Source organism: Micropterus dolomieu, linkage group LG10, assembly GCF_021292245.1.
Source record: "Micropterus dolomieu isolate WLL.071019.BEF.003 ecotype Adirondacks linkage group LG10, ASM2129224v1, whole genome shotgun sequence".
NCBI classification, from domain to species: domain Eukaryota; kingdom Metazoa; phylum Chordata; class Actinopteri; order Centrarchiformes; family Centrarchidae; genus Micropterus; species Micropterus dolomieu.
The window spans coordinates 23,034,630-23,055,284 of record NC_060159.1 but is presented as its reverse complement, the minus strand read 5'-3'; the positions used below and the strand labels follow the sequence as shown (position 1 = coordinate 23,055,284).

Below are 20,655 nucleotides of genomic sequence, written 5' to 3'. Positions count from 1 at the left end.
GGGATGGGATGTTGATCAGCCTGCAAATCACCCACCCAAAAAAGCAGCGGAGGGAGGCTTCGGCAGACTAGGCTACTTGGATACGGCGTGTGGGAGATGAAAGACAGCGCTCCGCGAGTAAACGGTAAGGAGCTCTGCTGTAGCCTATTTAACTTAAGTTAAAATTATAGGCTACATAATGTTACCTGATAGGCCTTCATCTAACTGTTTCACGGGATTGCAGCCGCTTGTCGCTTCACCTTGTGCTTAACCACTTCACCTCACTCTAACAGGGACACTTGCCACTGAACATAGACTCTTTATGCTGCTCCCTGATAAAAGAAAGATGTTTCTGCTGATACCTGTTCAGGAAAAAAAAAAACTGGACTCTGATGGTGCTGAAAAGATAATGCCCTGGCAGTGGCAAATACCTTTGGTTTAATGTTTGATTTGATTACATTAATGTTTAAGTCGAGATTTACACAAAATATTTTATTGCTACTTTTATTGTAAAGGGAATACTGCTGGTAAAAAGCACCTTATTTCTTGTGTTTGCAAACACATGTTATTGCCCTTTTGTGTACATATCAGTACATTTAAATTAAAAGTGCGCAATACACTACTTAAGAATTCATTATTCAATTTTGAGCATTACAATGCAATTAAATAATTAAAAATTTTTAATTTATTAATCACATGATTAACTGATCCATCTAATGAAAAAAAGGTCAGAAGTTCCCACAGTTTTTCCAGTAGTGCAGTAACTGAATGTCTTTTATATGGATTGTGTTTAATTTTAAGATACAATATGTATATACTGAGTGTGAAAATCTGTTTGGTAAGCAAAGTCATAGGTGATTCCAATTTGTATACAGGATACACATTTCAGTGTCTGTTGCAAGGGGATGTAATGTGACTGTGATTCACAACTTTCTATAACTAAGATGGACCAACACTGAAATCTAAAACAGTGTTTTCCTCGTGGTTTGTCACCATTTTTCTCACGAAATCACTAGTCTGGTTTCCACACCAGCTGGGCTGAAATCCAGCACGTGTTTACTGTTGGCCCTTTCCTACAGGAAGTGTGAATATGACGCAGGTACCCAAACACACATTTGACCTGCGTTTGACCTAGTCATACGCTATCACACGTTAATATCTCTGTCACTGTTACAAGAGTCTCCATTCAGCAACGGTAATTCCAAAATGACACTGCTAAACCACAGAATTACACAGGATTATATGACATAATAACCAAAGAAAGTGCAGTTTCATTTCAGATTTGGTTTTGTCCACATGCTGCCTCGTTCCTCACTCATGTAAGTTCTGTTTCTCTTTTACTCTCTCTCTTAAAGAGTTGGTTATATTATGTTTAAAAATCAATATTGTCAAATTGAATTTACAAAAGTCAGGCTGCGTCTGACCTGCAGTTTACCTTGGTGGTGAGGGGGTGGATACATGTCACCTATAATATTCACCTATTCGGATTGACCGCTAACAAGGGTTTAATCAGCGTCACTGTGTTGGTTTTACTGGAGGAAATATGTGAAAAGACATTTCACCGTTTATAACGCAACTTGTTAAAGCAATAAATTAAACAGCATTATATCCCAAGACTCCCCAGTTTATCAAACTCCGTGATTGGAAAACATTGATCCATATATGTCATAATATTACAGAGGTGCAATGCAATCCATTCCAAGCTGGAAAGAAACGTTGAATGTTGTAGTATCCATAACTGTGCATTCAGACCAAATGCGAATTTAATCCACGCAACGCTTTCCTCGCGGGGGTTTTATCGCTGGACATCCCTGGAGAGTTCACACACAACGCGATTACAAGCAAATAAACACAACTCGCCATTACTACAGCTGTATGAATGTATGTATTAAATGTATGTGATTAAATAGCAATAAACGGATCAAACTGATGCTGAAATAACTAGAATATGACGGAAATTTGTTAAACATGAATTCATGCTTTGTCAGGTCTGTCAGCAAGACAGCAGGACAACAACTTCTAAAATGTTTGTTTTCTGAATGGAGTTCGGATTGATCAGAGCTATGCTATGCTAACTTGGTCACAGTAAAAGTAAAGTACAACGATAGCTGGAATAAAGTTACAGACACATGTTTTCTGAACTCACCAGGTAGTTCAACCTCCTCGCTTTCTTTTCTCCCAACAATGTCCAGTTTTTATATAAATATGAAGTAGTGCCAAACGACGCCAACAACACTGGAACCGGATGTGCACGGAAGCTAGCTGCTGAGAAGCTTGAGTGAAGATAAATCAACGTTGTAATCTAAAAAACTAAAGTAAAAACCTAATAAAAGCAGTTTACTCTGAGCTCCTCCCTCGACCTGCTCCTCTGGCCCAAGTTTAGCAGCTCTCAGCCGGCCTACAGATTTTCAATCGCCCGCTCTGCCTCTGAAACGCTCTGAAGCTGTCGGTGACGAAGGGACAATCTCAACGTTGATAGGCTATCGCTACTCAGTGTCATGCGAAGGAATTCCTTCGCTTTGCCTGCACCGCCCCCTTTGCGTCGCTTCACGCCACCTGACAGACGGCTCTACGCGTCTTTGCATTGACTTTGTACTCACCGCCCGGAACGCTCACTTCGCTTTCTGAAAGCACCATAAGCCCCATCTACCTTGATTTTACCACATTTTAAAACAGCCAACGTTATTCATTATCACCACCCACGTACAAACACACACACACACACACACACACACAGCTCTTGCCTTAAAAGAAGGTCTCTCTGAGAGCAAGTGAAAGCACAGGGGTCCTCCAGAGAGACTTTGATTTGAAGCAGACAAACAGATTTAGCTGATTGTAGGATTGTGGCGGTCACTCACAACAAGCCATTTATCCTTAACAGAGTGGCCCTTGCTGCCTGTCCTCTGCCCATCACAAACACAACACTCACCCACTGAGACCACAACGAGGTAGGGCAGATCCCTGGATAACTGGGTCACATGGTGCCAAGGTTTTAGCAAGAAGCTGGCATCACAGAACTTTATCTTCAAATAATTTAAGAAGCCTCGACTTAATAACACCAGGGCGCCAGAGGTCATGGGGAACATGTAAGAGTGCGTCTGTGTGTAGCTGTGTTCGGTCAGCAGAGTTATTGGCTTTACTGAACTGAGCAGAAGTGAAGAAAATGTCCCAGTGTGTAGGGATGCCTGAAAAGCTCAAGTCTGTCATCTGTCTAACTATGGCTTAAAATATCTGAATAAGAATAAGGTGAATAATTTGCACTGTCACATCACTTACGACAGAAAATTAAGTCAGCCTATTTGTCCTTTGATTATTATGCACAAGTTAACCAGATGCTATTTTGGTCCAGATATATTCAGAAGCTCAGCAAAGCAAGGACAGCAATATTTTTTAGGCGATGTGTCAATACAAGACCTGGGGATGGAATATAGTATTATTATCTATCCATTAGTGTCGCTACTATTCTTAAGGATTCAAGGATCTTTATTGTCATTCTGCTATGTAAATATGAAGAGCAAAATTAGTACTCAGGTCTTGGCCTCAGCCAGTCCTAAAACTCTTCTTATCATAAAATAATAAAGCTTAAATACACAGTAAAATAAATAAAGTAATAAAGTGCAGTGCCGCCTTAAGACATTACATAATAAAACCATGCTTAAAATGCAGTGTCAACACTATAAAACAGTAACATGTCCACTTTTGATGCTGCTACTAATACCTATGACTTCAATGAACACTACTATTCCACTCCTAAAACTACTGCTACAAGTACTATGTGTAATTCAATTACTACAACGATAACTAGCATTATTTACTACTGCTACTTTATTGAGATTTATTGTGAAAGCACTGTTCCAAGAAATTGAAAGACGAGCTAATAATGCTTCTCCTGCAATTACTACAACAATAAAAAGCTGTATTACTACTGCTACTACTAAGAGTAGTATTTAGTAGTATTGTCTCAAGAAATCACTGCAGCCCATAAGTCAGATATGTTGAAACTCATTGATACCAATAATGAGCATTGTATTTGTTTTTGTCAGGATGTTCTGATGTTGACACTCCTTACTGATGGTAGCAGGTAACCTAGGACTAGGTCTAAAATGGACTAGATCAGCGTGTCGATTAAAGCAGAACGTAACTGCAGGTTTCATGCATTTCACCATGTCTACTCACTAGGGTTGGGTCTCAAGAACCAGTTCCAAGTTATCCATACCAAATTTCCAAGAACAATGGATTTGTTAAGACACATGCATTTCGATTCTGCTTTTCAGTTTTTTTTAACATTTTGCATCTTTCAGTTGTGCTCCTGATTAAACTGCAGTGAGCATTTTACAGTACATAAAAGTTGCACTTATCCGCGGACCTCACATCACGTCATTTGTTACGCTGTATGACACAGGAAAAATGCACCACCTGCGAAAGAATATTTCATGCAAGGGAGGAAGCACCTCCAATATGGAGAATTTACTTCAATATGGCATGAATCTGAAGGAATGCTTAAATCAAAACGATAATTAATGTCATGTCTAAGACAAATATATTTAGAATAATTTGTTTACATTCAATATAAAAATGGTCATCTGAGTTTTGTTTAGCAGTATCTGGGGCGTTAGTGTTATCTGGGGCATCCGCAATACATTCAACATGGTGCATTTCCTCAGATTCACAGCGTGTTTAAGGGCTTCGTAATATTTCAGCTGCTTTCCCTTGTACAAAATATCCTTACTGCGTGCATTGCGGTGTTGCATTTTGCTGTGTCGTAGAGCGTAACAACAAGGCATAAGCAACACCGTTGGGTCAATATTTAACCACTACTATAAGCTGAATAGGTTTGTCAAAACAACTTTTCCTTGTTGATTTACTGCAGTGGCATCTCCCTTATTACAAACAAAGGAATAGACGTATCTTGAATGTTAAGGAAAGAATGACAGCAAGCAAATACTAACTTTTACTTAAACCCCGCATATCAAATGTGCTTCACTACCAAGATGATGTGGTTTGCTTGAGAAGATATCGATTTTAGCATTTATCATACTACACTGTTGTTCTACGGACAGCCATTAAGCTAACACTACAGATTCACACAATAATCCGTCAGTGGATTTATGTTTTATAAATGTCTGACTGACACACCTTTTGTCTTGTTGAGTAGATATAAAAGAACTATTTTTGCAGTGCCTTTCTTGTAGTTTCAAGAGCTACACTCTCGTCTAGTTTACAATGTGTTCATTAGTTGCTTCATTAGGTCAGGGGTTTTGGCAGACTTTTTCCATTTGTTGTTCCTGTCAGAAAATACTGCACTGTCGTGAACCATTTCTGCACCACTGTGAGTTTACTTTGAGCAAACAGGGATAAAGATGTGTTACAGCTGCACAACCTCGTTTTTCCTCTCTGTGACAAACTGTAGCCTCAAAATCTAAACAGCACACTTATACGAGAGTTTCAACATTGATACGATGACAAATACACTAAATATCGGTGATAAAGCCTATGTCATAACAAATAGTTGACAGTGGGATGCACACTATCAGCCAACAGTAATTTGAAAACAGTAAGGCCCCTTGATGACATGTGTTTAATTCAGCGTTCGCGTGGTTGACAGCATGAGGGCAGGGTTTCTTAACCTTTTAGTGGCAGGTGATGTCATCTTAAGGTCAGAAACATCCCCCATTGGCATTTCAGACAGTGTCTATTTAATAACAAATGCATGTAATGATCTTTTTAGTTTTCAGGAAAGCATTTACATCATACCATGCTCTGATATGAGACTGGACTGTGTAGGGCATTTTAGTTAACAGTATTGTGATAAAGTTCTTCTATTTTCAGGGTCTTGAAAGCTGCATTAGTGTTAACTGGCTGCTATTTACCAATAATTGTTTTTCATAAAGGCTGTTCGGGGCAGTCATATCCTGACTGCCTTTCTATCAGATCTGGGCCACAATGACCTGTAGATATGAAAAAAATGAATTTCAACAAAGGCCTATCAATCCTTCTGAATGTCTATGCATTGGCCACATGCACTCAATCAGGACACCGAACACTTATCAGCTCACTCACTCAATGATCCTCTGTCTCTACACGTTGACCATCTGAACGAGCAAGTGCAAATCAAGCCACCTCACTGAGCAGATCTATGACTACTCTCCAAAAGCCCCATGTGAACAGCTTCTCCAAAATAACACATATTAGATTTTATTGTCATCTCCATGTAGATTTGGTTAAAAATATTAGAGGATTTGTTTATATCACAGAGCTGGGATCATAACACCATGGATAAAGCAAGCAGCCTGGCTGCACACCATCAGCAGCCACCTGAAACCACCTCTGAGACTTCACCACTGTGCTTTTCACTTGTTTCTCCACACGCACTGTGCAGTGACATTCCCCAATGATACCAGACATGCTACCTGTTGGTGTTTTTCACCCTGCTGCAGGCTACAAGGCAAACGTTTTGCTTTCACCGGTGTGCAATGACAGAACATCAGGAGGCACACAAGATACTGAATAAATGTAATATACAGGGGTACTGTGACACTATCTGGACAAATACTTATGATTTAAATGATCAACAATTAATATAAGGCTGTCAAATGAAGCATGCATTCTGAGGTTCTCTTAAAATGCCCACTTTTCAGGTCTCTAACTCTGGAGTACACTGCTAATATAGGTCATATATAAAAGGTCTTGCTATTAGGTGTGTGTTTATCCTCCAAATCCATGATAACCAGAGCTGGTTTTGACATGGGACTTGGAAAACTCGAAAGACAGGTACATCAGCCCAGAGGCGGGCGGAATATCCTGCGTGCATAGCTTCATTTCCCCCAGGAACTGACTGCCGTTCAATTACGTGGAAAGAAAAACGTCACGCAAAACACCGCTGAAAAAGCTGCCAAATCAATGTGTCAAATTCACCAGCAGGTACACGTAGATCTCACAACATGACATAACATCTTCAGCTAAACGCTACTAGATGTTTTTCGCGTTTCGGCTACAAGTGACCCACTGTGGTCAATTTTGATTCGGTAATATTCACAAGTTGTACACATGGCGTAACGCACACTCACAGCCACCACGAGTTAACGTTAAGCCGGCGGAGAAGACTTTCGAGATAAGCGAACATTTTGTAAAAGTTCAAATTGTATTCACTTTAGTGGTCCTTTGTGTGTTATATGTGAGCCGAATCGTAGAGGGGATAATAAAGATCCCTACAAGGGGTTGAGTAATGTTCTACCATGAATATCAACTGCTCTAAGCCAAGGCAAATATAAAATGTCAGCTTTTTAGCGGAGTTTCGCGTGGCGTTTTTCTCCATAGTACGAACAGTTCGTGAGCTCAACAGATCCTTACCTCTTTGACTTTAGCCCGTCTTTCCTTGGTTTCTGGGTCCAGAGGTTCGTGTCCAGTCGCCCCGGGCGGGCGGTGATACTCAACGAAAGGTAAATTATTGACATCATTCCCACCTTGACCCATACTCCCCGTCGCAACTTTCTTCTTCTCATTTATAATGTCTTGTTTTATCTCGTCGGGCCGTTTTTGTAGAGTATCCTTAGCCTCTAACAGAGCTTTTTCGTGGTCTTTCCTGATTTTGGCCAGGACCCTCTCGTCGTTTCCAGACGAACCCGAATCGCTGCTGTCCGGACCGGTGCGGGTGTTGGTCTCCACCGCGGAGGAATGAAAGAAAACTCCGCTAAGCAGCTTGGACGAGTCCGGTAGGAAGAAAATGGCCCCGAAACATAAGGTTATAAAAGCGCTGAACACTAATAACAAAATAAATTTCTCTGTCAACCTGAAAGAGGTCGGGCTGGCAGACTTCCTATTCGGGGTCGCGGTAAAAGGCAGAAGAGTTGCAACTGGCATTTTCCCTCTTCCTTCAACAACTCGAACAACAACCAAAAAAAATGTATTTAAACGGTCGGCTTAACTCACGTCGGGCTCACTTTCGGCTTATTCCGTTCAGAAATCCATTTCCAGACGATATAACCCGTGTCAAATGTAAAGTATAAGTGGTAAAATCTCCGTTAAAAAGTTGAGGAGTGAGGCTGCTGCCCATACCGGAGACTCTCCGCAGACAGACAGAGTCCAACGGCTTACACAGGAAGCAACGGCAGATGGGCGTGACTGACAGCGGCGATGAGCTAATCACTTTCTGCCCTGTGAGTGGTGGCAACCCGGGGGGCGTGTCCTCCCAACGGCTCGTATAAAGCCGCTGACAGCCGCGCTCTCAACTTCATATTAAAAGACTGAACAAGTTATATTTTCATTTTGGTTGTTGAAACTTCACCAAATCCTGATCAGTATTGAAGAATATGTGCGTTTTATTAAGTTCCTAACAAATTTTGTACGTTTTTTGAGCCTGTATTTGAACTGTACATACCTGTACATGTGTGTGCATTCATTCTGTTCATTATTTACACACATATTTTTACTGGTTGTGTTTAGCATGCTTAAAAATCATACGTAGTCAAATGCATTGGACATTTTTGTATTTTATTATCACATATCACAGATGAGCTATGTTATGTAGGCCTAGGGGTACTGCAATATATGTAAAGTGTAAAGTAATCTCAGTCCGCTATTTTCTAACTGAGAGGAGGGGACTGATGAACCACATGTGTGGATGAGGACTGCATGTTTCAGAGCATTTCTTGTTTTAAGCGATTTGTACAGATATACCACCAACATACAGCCTGCATTAAGGGAACATCCAGTAGCTGGCCAGTGGCATCAGTCTTGGTTTTCTTGCTTCTGTTTTTGAATTTTCTCAGGCAGGTCGTTCTGGAGCCTCCGGGCCCTGATAGCAAATGCTTTGTTTCTTTTCGTTCTTAGTCTGGATATAGGAATAGTCAAGAGAAAAAGCGATCTCAGAAAGAAGCAGACAGTTTTTCAGTTGCATTATAGATTTGAAGGTTGTATTCAGGCTGTCTAACGGACTCAAACTGACTGAAACGGACGTGAGAAAAATGAAAGATAGAGACAATTGAGACAAAATACAATGATATGAACGATCAACACTGTTTCTGTGAAGCTGGGTAGGCCTCTATTCATTATTACATTCATTAAAAAGCAGAACAGTATGGCTTTATTACGTTACATTCAGTAGGAAGTGAGCTAGCGTTAGCTAACTAACATCACATTAGGAACAATCCACAGCCCACATTTTCTGGATTTATTTTAGGTTTTGGAACTAGAATAAATCGTACTTCTCCTTTCAACCTCTCTGGGTAGCGACTGTAATTATTAGAAGTGCCCCAGGAACAGCGTTTGCCCATTTGGAAAAATATAGCCAAAAAAAGCTAGAAAATGACTCCTTTTGTATTAGAGTCAATGGAGCGCAGCCATGAAAGTGTCGGACTTAAGTTAGAGCGAGTCTTATACTGCGCTGTGATTGGCCAGCTGTGTATTTGGGGCGTGGCTTAGCGAAAGGTCAATTGACTCTAATGCAAAAGGAGTCATTTTCTAGCTTTTTCTGGCTATATTTTTTAGAGGCCTACCCAGCTTTACAGAAACAGTGTTGATCGTTCATATCATTGTCTTTTGTCTCAATCGTCTCTATCTTTCATTTTTTTCACGTCCGTTTCAGTCAGTTTGAGTCCGTTTGACAGCCTGAATACAACCTTCAAACCTACAATGCAACTGAAAAACTGTCTGCTTCTTTCTGAGATCGCTTTGTCCAACAAATTTGACAACATTTCTCCGGGGAGTGCAGTAATAGATAGTGGCAGCGCCGACAGTTTGTCGGACTTACCAACAGTTTGTCGGACTTACCAACAGTAACTAAGAGGGGCGGTGCTTAGCGAAGGGTCAGTTGTATTGTGAGAATTATCAGTTATCACAAATCACCACCAGGGGAACAAAAGCATGACTCACAGGCAGATTAAGATAAAAGTTAACATTTACTTGAATAAAAAAACAGGCAAGGATCAAAACCAGGCAGGCAGTCAGAATAGGGCAAAGTTATCCAGAAAGAGGTTAGGCAGAGAATCATTAAACACAACTGAAATATCTGAAAATTACTTCAGTAAAAATACATTTGCTTCATCAAGTGCCTGTTTGTGATGAAGGAGCTTCTTTTCTCTTACTGTGTCCATGTTTATCTGACTCCTAGTGGCCAAACATTAATCAGTACAGCTCCAGTGGCATTCTGACTCTAGATCTGACTTTATGTGGATTAAGACATGGTGGATGGCTATTATTAATCATATAATTTACATCAGTTTTATATCCCCTCACTATGCTAGAATTTCGAATAGGCTAAATGTTAATGTCCTCAGCATGCTTAGTTTGAAGGGTTTGGTCAACACAGTAATGCGTCCACATTTGTTACTACTTTATTTGTAGCATGTGTAGATTGGGGTGCAAGTAAAGACAGTTATTTTCCACCAGCCTCAACATTCCTCATCGGCTTACCTTCTCAACATGTCATGTGTCTTTCTGCCCGGCCTTCAGTTCTGTGATCTGGTCGCTTGTGAAAGAATGAGGGGGTGGCTTCAGGCCAATGAGTAATTACCAAACTGGTGATGTTGAAAAGAGGGATCACTAAAACCAATGCTACAGCAGAGTTGTTGTTGCTGTTATATTATTTATCACCCAGGCTTTATAACTCACGTACTGTATGTCCACTACATTGCTTTCTGTGGCACTGGCTCAGGCGGTAGAGCGTGTTGCCCACTTTTCGGAAGATTGGCAGTTCAATACCCCATTCTTCCACTCTGCATGTCGAAGTGTCTTAGGACAAGATACTGAACCCCAAATTGCTCCCGATAGCTGTTCCATCAGTGTGTGAATGTTAGTTTCTGATGAGCAGTTGGCACCTTTGCCTCCGCCATCAGTGTGTGAATATATGACATAGTGTAAAGCGCTTTGAGTGGTCAGAAGACTAGAAAGGCTAGAAATTACACAATTACTGACCATTTCTCACAGTTCCAAAGAAATACACAGGACTTACTTATGCAGAGGTGTAGCAAGCAACTCTGTTCACAATACACAGTTGAATACCATTGAAAACCTCATCTATTACTTTGTTCGGGGTGCTTATTATTATTCATAGGCTTAACAAATGGACAAAAACCACACCCCCCAGTGCATAAGTGCATGCACACATGCATGAATGCACACATCCACTTACTGATGAGATCCATAATCTTTGTTAGTCTGTGTGCGAATGTGGGAGATAAATGGCAATCATTTCAATTGTCTCTGCTGGTGACTAATAATGGTTTGAGGAACCAGTCAGTTATACACATGAAACATGCAATTTATACTTATAGAGATCGGAATTAGGCACAGCTAATACCAGAGTTTTATCAAAGAGAGAGGGGAGAAAAAAAATCAATCTTGGAGTTGTGTCGTGCTTTTAAAGATACTGAGTGTAGGCTTCTTATTTCAAACTCTCGTCTGTGTGATCTTATTATTTAAACTTATTTTGTTTTCTGTTGAACATTTACATTTCTATACTGAACATCGTTGACCATATTGTCTCTGACAAATATCTGCCATGCCTGTGCACATCACCAATCTGTGAGAAAGAAAAACATTTTAGAAAGCTTTGTCAGTTATGTAATGTACTTCACCTATACTTCACCTGCTGGATGAGAACCGCAGAGATGGAAAGTCTAATCTTGGGATGACATATGCGTGTTGCCATATTGAAATTCAAATTCTAGGATGACAACTTGTCTAAATGATGACACGCGTCCACATGATTACTTTCTCACTCTGCGATTCAAGCAGAAAATTTAATCTCGCATGAAATGTATGGCATCAATATTGAACTAAAAGTCTCTTTTGTTTTGACAACTGACATTCTTTCCTGCGTCATTTCATCAAAGTTGGCTTTTTCAGTGGGATTTGTTTTCAACCTGAGTAGCTGTTGATAATGTATGTATCAAAAGAAACACAATTTTCCCAGTGGTGTCGTGGTTTTCTAGGTGAGGATAAGTAAGTAGTGCTTTGTTGTGAAGCTGGTAAAACTTGTAGAGAGGTAGTGGGGGGTAAATACACTTTTAAGGATAATTCAAAGGCAAAATCCCCTTTGTATACTCATAGAGTATTAGATGTGCTCCCTTGGATGTATTTTAGAAATGAAGAGTTGTACTTTAGCTTTTTGTTGTGCCCATCCTTTAAACCACAGAGAAAAGCTGTCCATATCAACCTTTATGTGACAATTACAAGTTGGACATTTTTGTTATAAACATAAACTATTATGACAGTGTGGTCTCACTCCAATAAATCTACTGATGCTGGGAATCTCCGGTAATAAAAATCCAAATTATCAATCACATTCATGCAACCCTGCTTAGAAAAAGTGAGAAATCCTTTGTATAAATAGTGTATGGTTTTAAATTCATAAGCTACTTTGGATGTGGTTGTTCAAAGTAGATAAACACATGAAGCTTTCAAAGCTGCAGCAACAACATGTCATTTCTATTAAGTTGCAATGAATTCTGGTGTAGCAACTGTAAAAATCAGTCTGTCTGCCTACTCTATTCTCCCTGTATGATTCATGGATTGTTGATGGCAGCTCCAGAAAGAAAAAAAAGCATAATGGTCTTATTTGTGAGCTTTAAAAGCCCCTGTACCTGATCATCTGTAAATCCAGTATACCAGTGGATGTTTGATTGTAAAGGATTCCACTCTAAAACCTTCTGATTATAACCAATGTTGTTGATCAAAGAAAGAAAAAATCTGCTGTTAAATTCCAAAATAGCAGTGCTGGAATATCTAGATGTCATGTTATGTAATCCATGGGAGATTAATATACCAAACAAGAAATTCTGAAATAAAATATATCGATATTTATATTTCTTCACCGGCTGGTTGCTAATGTTGTCTGCTTTGTTTGCAGAACACAGCTGCCGGCTGCTGCTGGAAAGGGGGTTGGACATAGGAAAGGAAATATTTTACATTAGGGACTATTAATTTAAATGAAGAATGCATATTTTTCAGAAAAGTTGAGAGAAAATAACAAATGCATAGCCAGCCAGCCAGCCGCTTTTGATCCATACTCTATTAATAATGTAGTAATAACTACAGTGTACTAATGGGTTGGAAAGTCCCTAACCCTAACCTTATAGCAAAATATTATAAATATTAAAATGTTTTGCCACCAAACCCATACATGTTTAATTTGGTTATTGACTTAAATGGGGCTTTAATTGTTAGTCTAATTAATCTTAGTGTTGATTCAATGCAGGGCTGTAGTCTAAATCATAGCAAGCAGTGTCAATCTGATGGGAGAAATGAGTTTAAGATCTTTTGAGGGGTGTAAACATAACTTAATGTTTGTTTTCAGATATCATCATGGTTAGGCATTATTATCCACGTGTGTTAATGGTAATTAGAGAGGCAACTTCAAATGAGTTTGAGATTTTTATTAAACTAATATTACTAATATTGTCAGCTCAATGTGCCCTGGGAATCCACTGTCAGCCAATTTGCTGATGTAAAATAGGCCATGCAGTAATCACCCAGCTGTTTGATGCTTCTCTCTCTCTCTCTCTCTCTCCCTCTCTCTCTCTCTCTCTCCCTCTCTCTCTCCCTCTCTCTCGCCACAGTCCAAATATAACCTCGCCCCAATCTGATTTAACCACCGTGGTCTCATCCCCGGGGCAAAATGGACTCATTTGTGCAGAGAGAGAAAAAGAGAGAAACAGGAGAGGGGAGAGAAGTGAGAGAATAGAAAGTCCTACGGAGAAGAAAAGAAAGGGGTTTAGAGGGTGGAGGGCTGGGAAGGGTGGTAGTGAATAGAAAGTGTGATGAAGAGAGGAATGAAAGAAAATACAAGATGTGCTCAGTGAACAAGGTCACTAATTGGGTTGAGACTTGTAGCTCTCCTGCAATCCCTTCTCCTCGTTCCTGACAGAAATCAAATTATTTTGAAACTCTTTAATAAGAGCAAGAAAAATATGTTAATTTCCAGCCGTGTAGAGTGCAAGAGGCTGACAGAAGGGGGACCATTACTGGAACAAAATAACAAGTGACCAGTATAAACAAATGTATTAATACTTTGGCAGTTTCATGTATACTCTGTCATCCTTTGACTGTTTATAAATATATTTTGGTACTTTCTATTTTATTCAAGAAAGATTAGGAAAAAAATAAGGTGTGTAACTGTTACTGTTACTTGATAGTGAATGCTGATGTCATGCTAACCGTAAGTGCTGTTGACCCCGCTCTCCCTAATCCTATTTGCTGACCCTACCTGATCCTATTCACATAATGCTCCTGTTGGGACTTCTTGTCCAGAGAAGCAGAAAAAGATACAGACACAATGTTTTGCATATCCTAAAAAGGAGGAAGAAAATACCATCATCAATACGAATAATACCATCAAGAAAACAGAGTAAAATGGGATTTTATCTGAACTGCTAGTAAAGTATTGAACAAAATAGTCATGTATTACATGATCAGAAAGTAGCACAAAATAAATGTACTGTATGTACAGTAATTCTTACATATACAGTATGTATATAATATAAATATAGGTCTGAATATATTTCCGGCAGATAAATCAATATATAATATACATTTATTGTTGTGGTGCAGACACTGGACATTGTTCAAAATTCTGTAATGTCCAGTAAACAAAACAATGGACACAGTGTCACCTCATAAAGTTGTTGTACCAATTGTGTTTGCAAACAGTTGCTATAAACTACATTAATGTGTCAAGTATTGACACTAAACAGGAAAAGGGGCGAAAATGAGCACATGACGTGTTTGGGATGTTCAGGGCATCTGATTTTCTCTTATGCAGGTTTACCTTCGTTTAGGGTTCTGTGGTCAAGTTAGCAACGCTTAGCAACAACAAATATGCAACGCCCGGTAAAGTTAGCAACAATAAATATGCAACATTCACTTACACTTTCAAAATAAAACGCTAGCATATTGAAACATCGCCATTGTGAAACGGCACGTTATTAAAGTTGCAATTTGGTTAGGTTTAGGCAAAAAATACTTGGTTAGATTTAGGCAACAAAACTACTTGGTTAAAGTTAGGAAAAGATCATGGTTTGGGTAAAATAACTCTGTATGTCAGTTAACTAAGTGAACTTAGGTTACTTGCGTCACTTACGTAACTTGCCTAACTTAAATAGAAATGCCGTAAAACTTCAATTAGCCCCCTACCCTGTTTACTGGCCTGGTGTGGGAACATATTTTGACAAATAAAAGCAGGTCTTCATTAAATGCCTGGTCTGGTTTTTATAAACGTTCTTTGGATGCTTGGTATGCTTAAGCTGCTTCTGCTGCTTAGATCGTTAATACAAATATTAATGTTCAAACTAATAGGTGGGTAGGTTTATTGTCACAATATAACAAGTTATAGAGTGATGTTATGTTATGTTATTTTATGTTATGATCAATAAGATCAATATGGACATGCTACACATTGTTAGATCGGTTAGATTCACCACAATTCAATTGTTCAGTTCATTTAATGGAAACAACAAGCCCCAAAGTCTAATTATTATAGATTTAGTGGTGTAACCGGCATGGTACATGAAAAGTGAAAAAAAGTGCAGAATAACGTTACCTTTGAGGCGCTCGTTAAATCTGAAGGGGTGGTGGTGGTGATGGCGCAATAGATAAGACACATGCCTTTGGTGTGAGAGACCCAGGTTCAGTCCCCCACTGTGACCCATCCAGCATTGTGTCCCTGAGCAAGACACTTAATACCTTGTTGCTCCAGAGGCGTGCGGCCTCTGACATGAATAGCAATTGTAAGTCGCATTGGACACGAACACCGGTCTTCTGGTTCAAAGTCCGGGTTCTGGCCCTTCATCCACCCCAACCACCTCCTTACTCAGTCTTTTCTGTTAAATATCATATACCTACCTTGACCATCAAAAACTGACGCTACAGGGCTTCCTCTACTGTGTTGAACTATGACACTATAGGGATCCCAGTGCGTTACAAACTGACGTCAATGCGTCTTGAACATGCGTCCATATGTGACGAGGCAGGGAGTGAGAACGGGTTGAACTAAACAATAAAGTTGTGGACCCTAAAAACAAAAGAAAGAGCTGAATGAGAAACTGCAGTCTGGTGATAAATCTTTGCAGGTCTGTCACTTGTTATTTAATTATAAAAACATCTGTGCACCTTTAAGGATATTGAAAATAGTCACTCTCAGCAGCGTCAAACCACAAATATCTGTATCCACATCAAATTTCTCAAACTCGTATCTGTCAAAACCCAGTAATATACAATTCTTTGTAGTCGGAGGAGGAAGGATGGGACCTATCCCATTAATCCAGGATGAGCCGTGGAAAGCCCCAACAAGAATCTCCTCTCAAATCGCAGACAGAACACGATTCACCTTCAGTTTTTGTTGGATCCTGTTAAGCTTTTAGCACATATCTGTATTTTCTCCTCAGTCTGAATTCTACCTATCTCATATCTGATTGACATTTCCTGGCAGAGAGCAGTAGCAGTTTTGCTACCTATACTAATACAGGGTCCTGACATCTGGGCTCATTCGGTGCGAAACCAATTGTTTTGTTTACAGAAAGATTTCATAGGCCAATATTAATCTTCCCTTAACCCAAGTAACAACAGGTTTGTCAGCCATGATATTTGACCAACAAGGTCTTAACTTTCGAAGCACCCAAATAAATGTTTGAATGAAATAAGTTTTTGTTTATTTGACTAAAACAAAGGACCCTTACCTCGCAAACAATAGCTTGCAAAACTAACCTGAGTTGCCGGAAGTGCACGTTTCGAACAGGTGTCTCTCCAGGGAAGAGGTGTGAAAACTGCAGCTCTCCAAAGCTGTTGAGTGTGAACAGCAGGTTGGAGTTGAGAGGTCCTTGACAAACAAGAGTGTTGTGGAACACCGAGTCCTGTCTGTGCTTTAGGGACATCTTCTCTCTACTTTTCTGTCAGTGGTAAAATGTACTCTATCCCAAATCTTGTCCTGAGGCTAGTTCTGAATCATTTTACATTGGTAAGCCATGACAGAGAGCAAGCACATCTGCAACAGTGGAACACATTCACAGTGAAAACCCAAGATGTGAATTTACTTTCATTTAACGGGGAGGATAATCAATTTCTGCGGTGGTCTAAATCAAAGATACGTTTCATTTTAAGCCTAGTCTCCAGAAATCTTCCGAAAACAATTTGATGTCTTAAAGTGCTGTCAACTAAAAAGAAAGAATTTTGTTTTTTACATTTTTGGCTTTGATGAAGACATTATTTGGACCAATCAGAAACCAATATTGGAACCCTTAGGCAGATCAGAGCAATGTAAAAAAAAAAGGCCAGATTGGGTGATAACAAACACAATTACTTTGAGTTCAGTAACAGCCTACTGAGCACTGTTTAAGACTTCATGTGTGATGTTCTGACAACTAAAAAAAACTACGGAGAGCGCTACTAACTGAACCCTGAGATAATGAAGCACTTTAAGCAGTGTGACCCTTTAAAACAAACGACTTCTTGTGGCTCATCATCACTAGCTGCATACGTGAATGAGTTACGACCAAGTCAACTTTGGTTTACAAGATTAAAAGTTGCTTCTGCCTGGCAACTTCGATGTTCTGTATTGTGTATTTTGAATCAGCGGCTGCAGGGTGTAACTCTGCCACCGTGTCTCTCTTGGCAACCTCCTGTACACCACAGACAGCTGCTATCCACCAATAGCACAAGCTCCTCAGGCAGCTAAAAAGAATGGATTTTAGCTTAAAATAGCACTGAACAATAAGTACAGCTGAGGCTGATGGGAATGCCAATAGTTTTGTAAATATTCAGTCATAAACCAAAGTACTGGACAGATTTTTGGCCAATGAGGGTGCTAGATGAAAATTTAGGGAACAACATAAATTATTATAATTCATCCTGTGGGCGCCAGGAGTGCCTGCACCAAATGTCATGGCAATCCCTCCAATACTTGTCAATTATTGTAAGGTTAATGTAATGTTGCTTAGACTGGCGCTTCAAGTACAGTCCTCCATCTTTTAAGACAATTTGCTCCATCCTTCAGTCTCAGAATAAGTTGACCTGTTAAGAACGGAATAAGGTATGAACCAAACAAACAATATTTATTGAATAGGATAAGTGAATTTGTTTTCAAATTAGTCTGTGCCTGTACTGGCTAATGATGCGGCATCTACTCTTCTGACATCCATAACTTAAGCATAGCACCTGTAAATTATCATTATTGATTTCATCGGCTCCATCAGGCCCATTCAAACTGTCTCTCCCAGATTTCCTGTTATATATTTTCAAATATAAAATACTATTTATACTATGGCTTGGCTGAATACTGATGGTTATTATTTACTTAGAGATGTGCATCCATTTTGCCCTGTGTGTCCAGCTAAACATTTAAAATTTTATATTTAAATAGTCAATGTCACTCCATTGGGTTGTAACTAAACCTTGACTCTCAGACTAGATAATCATTGTTTTGTTTTTAAATTATGTATATAGGACTGGTACTGCAATTTATAAACACCATTGGCGTTTATCAAACATAATTAATAATTGTTTTTTTCTAGTCACTTTTGTCAGGTGAAGTCACAGAACAGGCTCCGATCCGGCTACTGATCAGGACATTGTGAGATGTGCCGTCACTTCAAGCACTGGGAACAGGAACTGACTCAGGAGCTGGAGCAGGCAGGAGGTTAGCAGGTCGGAGCCTATCTGGCTGGCTGTCCGGGAGGTTAGCTCAGGACAGGAAGGCTGCAGGCTCACAGACCCCAGTCTAATCTACTAGAGTGCAGGCAGGTTGCTAGTGTGACCTGTGAAAATGTCTTCTGTCTAAATGAATCTCCCAGAGCTGGCCAGGCTTGTGGTAACTCAGGTTTATTCCACATCTGCATTCATGAAAAAAGGAAAATAGAATGGTCATCTCTTGTGGACAAACAGGGCATGCTCTGCCTAGTGACAAATCCTCTGTTGTTGCTGCTTTTAGGATTATAGTATGTTTACATTTTCTGACTTTCTAGGCTCTGTACAATACATTGACACAGTGGGTTCAAATTTACTAAGTAAATGAAACAGAATAGAGACTGTCTCTCTCTTAAATTTTACGAAGAGAAAATACATAACATAATGACTAAAACATGGCAAATTTAATATAATATTTAACATTTTTAACCTTTTCATGTATGTTACACTAGCATGCTTAAGTGCAAGCTTGTGGCTTGCAGGCTGGTGACTGTCATGCTTGAGACTGGCAGCCTGGAAAACAGGCTGAAAGTCAGGGGTGTTGAGGAATGTTGGGTCAGGACACAACAGATAATACCAGATGGGCAAACTGATCCAAAACCATACGTGTCATTTAAACTATATTCTGTTATATTTTAATATTTATGAATTGTCACCCGCCAGCTGAATTTTTTGTTTTGTTTCCCTTTATATAAAAAGACATTTCCACTATATATTGGAGCAGAAAATGTCTCCAGAATGCCGGAAATTAAGTGTTTAATGGTCCAATTTTCTAGCGGAGTACCCTCCGCTCATGTATTTCAGCATTTCTTATTTCTCCAAAATAGTGTTAAAAATCTTCTCGTCTTGTTCTTGTGCATCGTCACGTGTATCATCACATCCCTAGTCTGAGCCCTTATGTCCCCACCACTTTTCAACACAAAGTGACGCCCATGTCCAAAACTGTGTAAAAAAAACAACTTGATCCTTTATGACCACTTTTCTATTGGATGAATGTTGTTGTTTTTTTTACATGAATTATCGCCAACTTTGTTCCAGGTGTCAAGTCAGATTGAACAGTATGTTTCATAGTAATAGTTAGATATTTTATTTATTAAATATTATTATTTTATTATTTTCACAGTTGGGCCCTTTTTGTGTGTTTAGTTGATTCATGAAATTAACATTACAGCCAGGATATTTTAAGTAATATACATCCAGACTTTTAAATACCTTGCTTTGAATGTGATATGGAGTCTTCTTGTAGTTCCATTATGTAATTAAATTTATGCATTTGGTTATGCATTTTTTAGGATTTCTTCTCCGAAATTTCTAGTAAATGGTAGATGGTTTGTCTTAGTGTTACTGGAAGGTTTTTATTCATTCATTCATTGTTTATTGGATCAAAATAATGAGCTATAAGGTACTGACCACCCAAGTCACTGTGTGAATATACCGGAACTACCTGAAAAAGTAAGATCTGGATTTTGCCATCCACCATTATCTAATCTGGTGGAATGGGAATTACAACAAGGCTCCAACAACTAAACAGCTGGAGAACTGTGAGACAGAAAACGAGGCTCTAGGCACCTAGATTGAGGTGTTGAAGACAGTACATTGCCTGCCAGGAAATGAAGGTCAGTGAGCTCTCTACTACACATTAAGAAAGAAGACAACAAGTTTCTATCGAAGCAGGTAGATGAGCTCACCAGCAAGCTCCAGAAAGAGAGGAGCAGCAAAGAGACATCCATAAGCAACATCATGAGGCAGAGAGTCTCACACTGAAAAGAGCTGATCCAGAGGCCGATGGACGAGCAGGATGCCCTGTGTCAAACGTTGGAAGGCCTAAAAACAAAAGTGGGAGAACTGACCTCATCCATCCTCAAGCATGCCACCAAGCTCAAGGCTGAGGAAGTATCCAGGCCCTCCAGAGTAAAGATGTCCAGCTGAACGAAAAGCTGGAGGAGCAGAAAAAGTTCCTTACTGTCTTGCAAGCTCTGAAAGCTGAGGAAGAGGTAGGTCAGG

At 39.6% G+C, this 20,655-nt stretch overlaps 1 protein-coding gene and 1 long non-coding RNA gene across 3 annotated transcripts in view; one reads left to right on the top strand and one right to left on the bottom strand.

Moving 5' to 3' along the window:
• Positions 1–8,118, bottom strand: part of man1a1 (mannosidase, alpha, class 1A, member 1) — a 149,265-nt gene extending 141,147 nt beyond the window's left edge. For both annotated transcript variants that reach the window (XM_046060400.1, XM_046060401.1), the window contains exon 1: positions 7,330–8,118. In XM_046060400.1, coding sequence (XP_045916356.1) covers positions 7,330–7,839 — 510 coding nt within the window. In that variant the 5' untranslated portion in view covers positions 7,840–8,118. The remainder of the gene's footprint in view (positions 1–7,329) is intronic.
• Positions 7,070–18,990, top strand: LOC123977593. Its single transcript, XR_006826708.1, has 3 exons — positions 7,070–7,418; positions 7,576–7,691; positions 18,480–18,990. It is a non-coding gene; the product is annotated as an uncharacterized LOC123977593 (long non-coding RNA).
• The last annotated feature ends 1,665 nt before the right edge of the window (positions 18,991–20,655 follow it).